This window comes from Punica granatum, chromosome 3 (assembly GCF_007655135.1).
Source record: "Punica granatum isolate Tunisia-2019 chromosome 3, ASM765513v2, whole genome shotgun sequence".
NCBI classification, from domain to species: Eukaryota; Viridiplantae; Streptophyta; class Magnoliopsida; order Myrtales; family Lythraceae; genus Punica; species Punica granatum.
The window spans coordinates 25,159,734-25,169,927 of NC_045129.1; the positions used below are offsets into that span (position 1 = coordinate 25,159,734).

The window sequence follows — 10,194 nt, forward strand, 5'->3', positions numbered from 1 at the left end:
TACAAGTTGAGGTCACTAGGTCTCGAAGGTGCCCCGGACCGTCTCTGATAAAATTGTCAGGCGTATGGGATTCAGTCAAGGTTGTGGGCTCGACAAATTCGGATGGACCTTGGCTCAAATGCATAACTTATTACTAATAATTATTTTTTCCGTGAATTAACAATAATAATTATTATTCTTAAATAACTAATATAAAGGCATTTTCATCATTTGGTGTCAATAGTCCATTCACAAATCTTGACATGCTCCAATCATTAGATTGGGACATTATATTCATGAGTTTTTTAATCCCACCATGTCCTGATCTTATCCTAATTTCTAACCCGACAACCAAACATGGCCTTATAGAAACAAAGAGAGGAAAATCCGGGTGCACCAATGCTCGTGATTTCTCTTGAGACTCTTCTCTATAATTACTCATCAAGCTAATTTCTCATCATTGAGCAACATTTGTTGTGATCTTGATCAACCTATTATTATGAGATTTCTGATTTTCCTATCATGGCCTCGGTTCTAATAAGTTTCCTGCTGATTATTTACTAGCAAGTTTAAGCTCCAAATCTGATAATAAATTTTGACATGAACTTATTGCCTCCGCTGCTTCAGAGTCCAGGTCGATCATTGGAAACTGTCAATAAGAACTAGCGGGTTATAATTATTCCCATGATAACCCGATATAATAGTCCATTACTGTTCAAATATATGCTCTCATGCTTATTGCAATTTAAATTTACTATAACAGAAAGTTGCCTGTCTCGAAATACTGGGAGGTCATGCAAAGTAATTTTATGGATCTGTTGAATTAGCACGCACGGTTTGCTTGGAAAACGACCGTGTGGCGGAATTGGTTTGGAAAGTTGAACACGTAGGACTTTTTTCCTTTTTTCTAAGTACTCCTCAGTGGGTTAACTAAACGTTAGTTGGTCTATTTATTAAATCATACCTTACTTAATTTAATTTAATTTAATTTTACTTTTTTTTTATCAATTTAACAACACAATTTTTACATTTTATATTTTCTTTCAATTTAATAATAAATTCTCTTACATACTTTTTCTTAACAATTATTATAATTAATTTTTTAATACTAAATTCTCCTAACTATTTATTACTTTCTCCCTTAATTTAACAACCCAATCATTATTTTTTATTTTCTTCTTCAATTTAATAATTTATCTCGCATACTTTGCTTAACCATAATTACAATCAATTTTTTAATAATAAATCTATCAACTACTTTTATCTTCATCCCATAAAGTTAAGTATAATTATACTTTATCCAGTTACTAAACGCCACCTTATTATGTTCGAGCATTAACTTGGCCTTACTAGCCCCGAAGTTCTTCCAATGGGTTTCGAACTCCTCAATATAGGTAAAATATGCCTATTGGAGCTCAATTTGCTATTAAATCATATTCCCGTCAATATAACATGTGACACTTTATACACCCAACCAAAGAAACAAATGTGATGTCGAAATTTGCTTAAGAAAAGAGCACTTTTAATAGTTGAGAGCTGGTTAAGCAGGATATCACCTCCCAAAAAAAAAGAAAAAAGACCAGTACTATTTAATTGGATGTTTGTACAAATTAACTTGTCATGACTCATGACGTATCAAATCTCTATCTACATTAAGTAAATGTGTGCTTCTGATCGATTGTATTGTGTAATCATCTACAAGAAAGTAAAGGACGACCGACTATTTCTGAATTAATTAGAATGGCCTTTTCAAATCTTTGAAGTCCGAGGAGTCGATGCACTCCGACCTCTCCCTGTGGAGATTCAACAGCTTCAAAAGCTCCGTCGCCTTCTCCTTCGTCCTCTCGCCGCACCCGACCTGCAAAAGCAGAAGCAGCTTCTGGAATGCCCCCACTTGAAGCGCTTCCACCAAAGCACCGTCGTCTGGCTGGTCATTCCTACGGGCCAGCTTCCAAAGCACAGAGACTGAGAACTCGGTCGCCAGTTCAGAGACCCGTAAGAGTTTCTTCACCAGAGCCGCGACCGTCAGCGAATGATCATAGGTAGTGACTCTTCCCAACTCAATGTTGCAAATCCCGTCGAGGACACCCAGAGCCTTCTCACACACGCTACGATCAGCGTCAACTAGTGTTTCTATTAGCAGGTTGACCAGGCCCATCTCGACGAGCCTTGTGATGATTTTTTCATTGGTAGGATTCAATGAGGTCATGCGGTAAATAACAACTAGTGCAGCTTTGGTGGCTGTTGGGCAAATGGGCTCTTTGATCAGCTTGTAGAGGGCCTCTGGAGCCCCGTCGATCTCCGCTACCTCTTCAGCCTTATTTCTACTATCTGAAGAGACAATCTCCTTGAGGACCAAGACCGAGTTCCTTCTTGCTGTCAAGTCGCCCGACTTCAGCAGCAAGATCATGCAATGCAGCGATGCCGGCGACCCAAGATGGGACCTGGCCTCACTATTGAGAGGGAACATGGACGGGAAGACCGAGAGCATTTCCTCGAAAAGGACAATAATGTTTTCATCGAGTGATGATGTGTTCGAGAATTCCTCGAAGGCTGACGACAAGGCAGTCCCTGCCCCGTGGGTTGCGAAGCACCGCTTGTTTCTCTCACCTTCTCTGACCAGAGCTTTCATCTTTGCCACTGACTCAATGCACCCGTCTCGGTCTCCCCGCTCACTCGCTGATGCGATATTCTTAAGAATCTCCAGCACGTCCATAGGGCTTGCGGGGATCCTTGGGGTGGGGATCCTCTCGATGCCAAATGAACGGTTCTCCACACACCAGTCCTGAACCATCCTCCTGATGGCATGGTTCGGGATGGGCTCGAGGCTCCTCAGAGCCTGGTTGGTGATGGGGCACGTCCGGTTGCCAGCGTCTATCCATGTTTCGATGCTTTCCCTGTCATAGGTGATCCCTGTTGACAGCGTGACGGGATCTTTCATCAGATCCAGCGAGATGGGGCACCGGAAATGACTCGGGATGGTAAGCTCGGTTTCACCTGCCTCTTCACAACCCACTAGCTGTTCCTTCCGTGCGCGGCGGGTTGCTCTTCGTCGCCTCCATGAGGAAATCATCCCGATCGATAATTGCTGTTCGATCTTATCTTATGAAGAAGAGATTGTATTCTGAATTTTTGTGAAGGCCTTGAGGGAGTTTTTAGGTGGGATTTATATGTCTTACCTACGACTTTTAAGGGGAGGGGCGGTGCACGCGATTCAACATTCAAAACTTCGGGGGGATTTGGAAATTAAAAAAAATAAAACAAAGAAAAAAAAGTTGTCTGTTTTGAATAATTGACTGTTGAAAGTTTGAAATGGTGATGAAATATTGATCAGCAGCGTCTAGAGAGGTTACCTCTTTGGAATGAATCAAAGGTCAAAGGTTGGACCGGGATTTTCTCAACGCACGAGTCGGTGGGTTGACCGACATTCCCCCATGCATGCGAGCTTAATTTGAAATAATAATAATTGATTGACCGTTGGACTTCTCCGATACTACCATTATTTTATATCCTACTTGACTTTGCTAATTAATTCATATTGCCAGTACATAAACTAAATTCGACATCACACGATTAGGTGCCAGTTAGCCGCAGACGAAAGATGGAATCATTTTCATGAAAAATCCTATAGTCTGACGAAGCAGCGGAAATATACCTCTTATCACAGATGACAACTTGTTTCACGAGCACAAACACGACGTTGAGGAACCTGAAAAGCAAAACAAACAATTACACTGAGGGTCTTCTGGCTTCCGTCTTATACGTTTGAGAAATTTTTTTCGGTAGATATACGTTTGAGAAATTTGAATGGAAAACGAGGCCTTTATATATATTGGTGATCAGACCGCTTGGTTAGTTATATTATTTCCTTATGCACAAATATATGGAATATACTCACCACAATATCAGATTAATAAATTGTGAGATGTGAACTCTTCAATGAAGTTATTGATTTCCTTATTAAATTATACCCGATTAATTGAGATATAATTATCTTTCTTATTTGACTATATCAGGTATAATTTTAACAGTTTTGCCTCATAAAAACCTCGATTGATCAGACTCTTATTTAAGGAAGAAATTACAAAAGGATGCACCGACATTTAGTTGGTCGGGCGGTTAGTACAAAATTCCAGTATGGCTGGGATATGATGCTGCTTACATCTATTTTCCGCACTTACACAGAATTCGGATGACTCTCATGAGATTGGGTGCGGTCAGTTCTTTTGGGGCTTTTGATTGAGGCCCAGAGTGAGAAAGGAGAACCTGATCCGACATTCATGGCCCAGCAATGAGAAGGAGAGCTTAATTTGGTCCCCCAAAGTGAGGAGAGGACAGTTCAGGCGTCGGAAATGATGGATTTGATTTCAATCAACGTGAATCGGACCGAGATATGGTAATAGGCTTTGATTTGGGGTAGGATTTCTGTAAAGTCTGAAAATTTATACGATAAAAATCGATTAATATGGATCAATTTCCATATAAATAATGAATATTCTGAAAATTACAAATTCGACTAAATGAGTAATAGTGCGTTTGGTTTCTGAGTTAAAGTAATTTTGATTTTGATTTTGATTGTGGATAAGGACAAATGAGATGTGATTATAAATTTGACTTAGGAAACGAATGTTTTTGTTGTGCAGTGTGTTGAGTTAAAGTTAAAGTTAAAATTTTTGACTTGAAAAATGTATGTTTTTGTTATGTAATGTGTTGAGTTAAAGTTAAAGTTAAAGTTAAAGTTAAAGTTAAAATTTTTTGTTTGGGAATCCAAACAGGGCAAAAATCCAAATAAAATGCCCCAAATCCACTGCCATTATGATCTGTAAAACAACTGATAGAATATGTTTTAGAGGCGAGCTTGACGCTTGGTGAATAACCACAACTTAAACTAGACGGATCATAACATGAGTTCAGTAATATCATAAAAATATCGTCGAAACTTCCAAAATTCAAATCGTCTATAATGTCCCTTCCAGCTCTTGACCATAGTAGCAGCTCCATACTGGCCGCCTCTCTACTCCAGTTAGCCATTTCCTGTTGCTCGGCTTACGACTGGCCTAGGGCACTACATGATTCACCGACTCTTATCAATCTCAGTTATACAATTCAAAACCCCACTTCTCATTTGTAAATATCATAATCGATTATAAAAAAATAAATGCATGATTCGTGACACTAATATAGCAATGACAATACAGTTCTAATAAACTTATTACAATCACAATAAAAATACTAGTTTAGAAATAGATTACTCCCCCTAACAAACCCCTGAATATTAAGCTTGCGTTTGGTTTTCGAGTTGGACCATGATCGAATTTAATTTGATTTTGTGTAATGATTGCAAATGTTGATAAATATATGATTTAGTGAGAATATACATATATATATATATATGTATGTGTGTATGTATTTATAAATGTGAAAGTAGATGTAGAATTTATTATTAAAATTTGATTATAAAAATTGTTAGAAAAAAAGTATAATTAAAAATTTATTATTAAAATGGGAAAAAGACAAAACAGTAATAATTGCAGTGTTGAATTTGAAAAAGAATAGACTTAAGTTGAATTGAATTTTTTTTAAGTTGGAAACAAACAACGAAGATAGATCAATTTCCAATTTTTTCATATTATTTTTTCATATTTCCTTTCCAGATGCCTCTGCCTCTCTCGACCTCTCCCCAAAATGAAATGAAAAACGAAAGAGGCCGAATATAAAGATAGCAGAGGTGAGGCGGTGGAAACGGATCAAGGTGCATAAGTGGCAATTTAAAATTGGATGACCTAATAACAATAAAAGAGATTATGACACATGGAAAATCCAAGTAAAACTTATCCTATAAATTAGGATTAATTATATCGGTGGTCCAAAAGGTTTTAATAATATATCAGGTTGGTTCAAAAAGATTTTTTTTTCTACTTGATGGTACAAAATGTTTCAAAGTTGTAATATGATAGTATAAATCGTCATCTCGCCATTGACGCCGTCAAGCCGTCCTTTATAAGACTGTAAATTTTACACCATCATGTAACTTACGTAAAACATTTTGTACTATTAAGTTACAACTTCAAAATATTTTGTACCATCATGTAACGTTCCACAAAAATCGATTTTGCACCATCAGCGTCAGCTTGACGGCGTCAATTGCGAGATAACGATTTGTACTATCATGTTACAACTTTGAAACATTTTGTACCATTAAGTAGAAAAAAAACTTTTTACACCAACTCGATACATTATTAAAACTTTTTGAACCACAAGTATTATTAAATTAAATCTTTTGAGTGGTCATCGTGCAAATGCTTTGAGTAAGGCAAAATAACGTAAAAGAAAAAGCTCCTCATGGTTTCAAACTTTTTTTTTTAATCTCAAATTTTCATTTGTGACTTTAAAGTTGAAAAAACACAGGTTTTATTCTGGTGTCAAATCTGTTGTACCGTCACTATCCTATGATTTCCATCAACTTTTAAGTCATTGACTTGCTTATATATATCTTTTAAAATTTCCTGCAACTAAAAAGAATAGCAAATGACATAGAAAGAAAGAGAATAATGTACAAGTGGGGGGCGGCCTCCGCCCACCAGCTGAAGATGCCAGTGGCCTCTAAGGCTGCCACTGACCTCATCCGTTGGTTTACACTCAAGTCTTCAAGGATGAGGTGGAAGTGATAGAAATCATAATCCGAAATTCCAATTGATTTAGAAAAACCTAAGTTAGTAAAGGAAATTAAAGGCACATTTCTTTTGGATTAACCAATCCATGGAACTTAGTCGAATTGATTCTTTGGGATTAACATTTCTTTTTGGATTAATATTTTTAATGTAAAATTCGATGAAACAAACATATATATATATGTATGTATATATTTTTTTAATTCTAATTATTTTTTATCATTATATAAAATAGAAGCAAAACTGAAGAAAGAAATGAAAAAAAATTGCAACGTATGGAGAAACCGAAATAAAATTAATGTAAAACTGGAATTAATGAGAAGAAACTGAAACAAAGAAGAGCATGTGTATGGTTTTGAAGCATTCTCAGAAATTGAAAATCGCAGATATTAAATTGACACTACATGCTAAAGCAAATAAGATAGAAATTAAAATGAACCAAAAATGTAACAACATAACGAAATTGGAGATGAATCTTATCCCTGATGAATCTAATTAGTGTTGCTGATTTGGGCAGCATAATTTTTCGGTGAACTTGGGCACTATGATTTTCAATAAATGGAAAATGAAGCAAACAGCTTTAAAATTTTTTTAACTCAACTCCACTTATCTTTAATTTAACAATACAATTATTACTTTTTTCTTTTTCTCTAATTTTTTAACCATTCAATTCAATTTTTAATACTAAATTCTCTCAACTATTCATTATTTTTTTCACAATTCAACAACACAATCATTACTCTCTCAACTATTCATTACTTTTTCATATTTTTTCTCACAATCCAACCACACGATCATTATAAACCAATTAAAATCAAAACTCAACTTAACTCTAATACTAAACACAACTTAAGTTTTTCGTGTGCTTATATTTGTTGTGTTCCATGCTTATACTCAGTGCTTAATGAGCGTTCTTACCAATTGATCTTTTTTTGTTTTTTTTGGAACCCCCATTAATGCCCCTTCAGTTGCCCTTCGTTATTACTATTTTTTTTCAATAGGCCTTTGTTAGTACATTATTAAAGATACTAATTGATCTCCACACGTTCCGCATTAATTTTTCATCTTTTTTTTATTTTACAAAAATAGATTATCAACACATATGACTTACAAATGAATCTAGATAAAAAAATATATATATATAAAAAGAGCAGCCACATAAGTAAAATCATGATTGCGATAAACAAACATGTACTATAGACATAAAATTTGCTTATCGAGAGACTTTAATCTTGTAATATATATAAGTGCTTAAGAAAAAATTATAGCGAATAGAAATACAATGGATAAGGAATTTTGTTGGATATTTATAGAGAACTTAACACATTGAACTTGAAGCATATCACATATTTCGATGAGTTATTTCCGATATCGAGATAACTTATAATTTTTCTAAAACAATTTATTATATATTATAACATGCAAATAATTTAGATAAATTTTAACATTCGTTGAATTTAATACCAATAAGATACAATATAAGTTCATTTAGCTAAAAATGAACAGTTAATTCACGTGGAGCTATGGGTGTTTGAAGGTTTTTTAACCCCGCAAGTGCATGAACCGTAACAAGTAATAAAGTGATGAATATAGTATTGTTCCCACGAGAAGCTGACCTAAAGTTCTACTAGCGATCGGAATTCTCATAACCTAATCGAAGTCAAGCAAATTAAAATCAGTTTTTGAAATCTAAAGCAAATTAAAGATAACCGAAAAATCAATTGGTGAGACAACCTAAAATTAGAATTTTCCTCACACTTCACTAATTCGATCTACTCTCTCTTTTCCTAATTCGATTAAAACCCAATATACTAATCTCAATTTCAAAAGTATTGCCTAAGTATATTCCAAATCGCTTAGAAAAATATCTTACTCAACAAATCCCCTATATTCCTATAGGAATTGCAATTAAGCTAAATTCATTAAATTTCAATTTGAATTGACTACTTAGAGTGTGTAAGTATATTGCTATCTTACTTATTAATCAACTCGATTCCTCAATATTGAACTTAGACTACTCTAACCATGTTCTTAATCTAAATTTTCTTTTTCAAGTTCAATTAGATTAACAGATCATAATAATTGCTCATCAGGCAATTGCAAGCAATAAGCACGAGATAGAATAAACAGATCAAGATAAAAAAAAAACTAATTGAATCAAGACAAAATAAACAAATTAACTACACGTGGGTTCATTGTAATTTTAGCATATGAAATTTAGCCCATAAGGATTAAAGAACCAGTAGAAGAGTTCAATATCGACATTGAAATTGAAGAAGAAATAACAAGAGTAATAGAAAATTAGCATTGTGCCATGAAAACCAAACACCCAAGTCTCCTTCTTCTCACGTTGCTCTCAGCTCCTTAATGCCATCCATACCCTAATCTCACGGCTACTCTTACTTTTATAGGAAAATATAAAATCCTATCTATATCTCATAATATCTAATTTTTCTTGAATCAAAATTCAATTTTGCTATCTTATACAACAAAGAATATCTTTCTTAAAATCCAAGAATTGATCCCGAATAAACCAAAATAACTCCTTAATTTTCTTCTCCAAATATGCCTGGAATCCACAGAAAATATCGAGAAAGTCGAATTATGGTCAGATCATCTAATTTGGACAGCCCCAACCTTCTGTTTTCGTAGCTGCAACCTTTCAGATTAGTGAAACTACACTGCACAACGAATTTCATTTGGTCGTGTCTTCCTCATTCGGGCCCCAAACAATGAACCGTTTGAACCGTTGCGCTCCTAACTCGATAGGCTTTTCAACCATATGCAATTTGCACCAGTCTACTCAACTTTAACTTCTTCAAAACACCCAAAACCGAGAGGCTACAAAAGATCGATTAATGAACTAACTCTTAAAATCACCTAATATCAAACCAAAATCCTACCAAAATGTAAAAGAACGTAAATTGAACCATAACCCTACTAAAACTAACCTAAACTCGAGAATCTAATTCTAATTATACCCGTTAAAAGTGCCAAATAACTCTATTTTCATAGAGTTAACATGCTCCCAAACCTAAGATTTGCTAGTCCTCAAGTAAATAGAAAAAGAAAACTAACAAACATCCCTCAGCTGTCCTAGAATCAACCAAGCATGAAAAGACCTCTTTAATGTTCTCAGTAGTGAGTGCATTTATTCTGATAGTCTAATTCATGCCTTCACTTAGCTCACAATCAAGAGAAACCATATCATTTGTCCTCCATCAAAACAAAACATTTTATTTTTATGAAAAGCATCTCATGCAATGATATGAAACCGATATGAACAAATCAAAAGTTTAAGTAAAACATGTTACATAATGATTGATAGAAATTTGTCTATATTCCCCTATCTATTTCATCTAAGATTCATATCATTTTCGAGGCAAAAACACAAAAAACAAAAAAAAAACAAAACTTTTCTTTCTTCGATGGTAACTCATGTAACGAGATTTTGATCAATGGCTCCCTGATACACTCACTCGCGTAGACTGATAAGATTACGTGCCATAGCCGACTCAAGAGTGGTTGGACGCCACTTTTAAGG

At 34.9% G+C, this 10,194-nt stretch overlaps 1 protein-coding gene across 1 annotated transcript; it reads right to left on the minus strand.

The window, feature by feature from the left end:
- Positions 1-1,543: 1,543 nt before the first annotated feature.
- Positions 1,544-3,137, minus strand: LOC116198914 (U-box domain-containing protein 21-like). Its single transcript, XM_031529183.1, has one exon. The coding sequence runs from the start codon at positions 3,050-3,052 to the stop codon at positions 1,715-1,717; it is 1,338 nt and encodes a 445-aa protein (XP_031385043.1). The 5' UTR covers positions 3,053-3,137; the 3' UTR covers positions 1,544-1,714.
- Between the last annotated feature and the right edge of the window lie 7,057 nt (positions 3,138-10,194).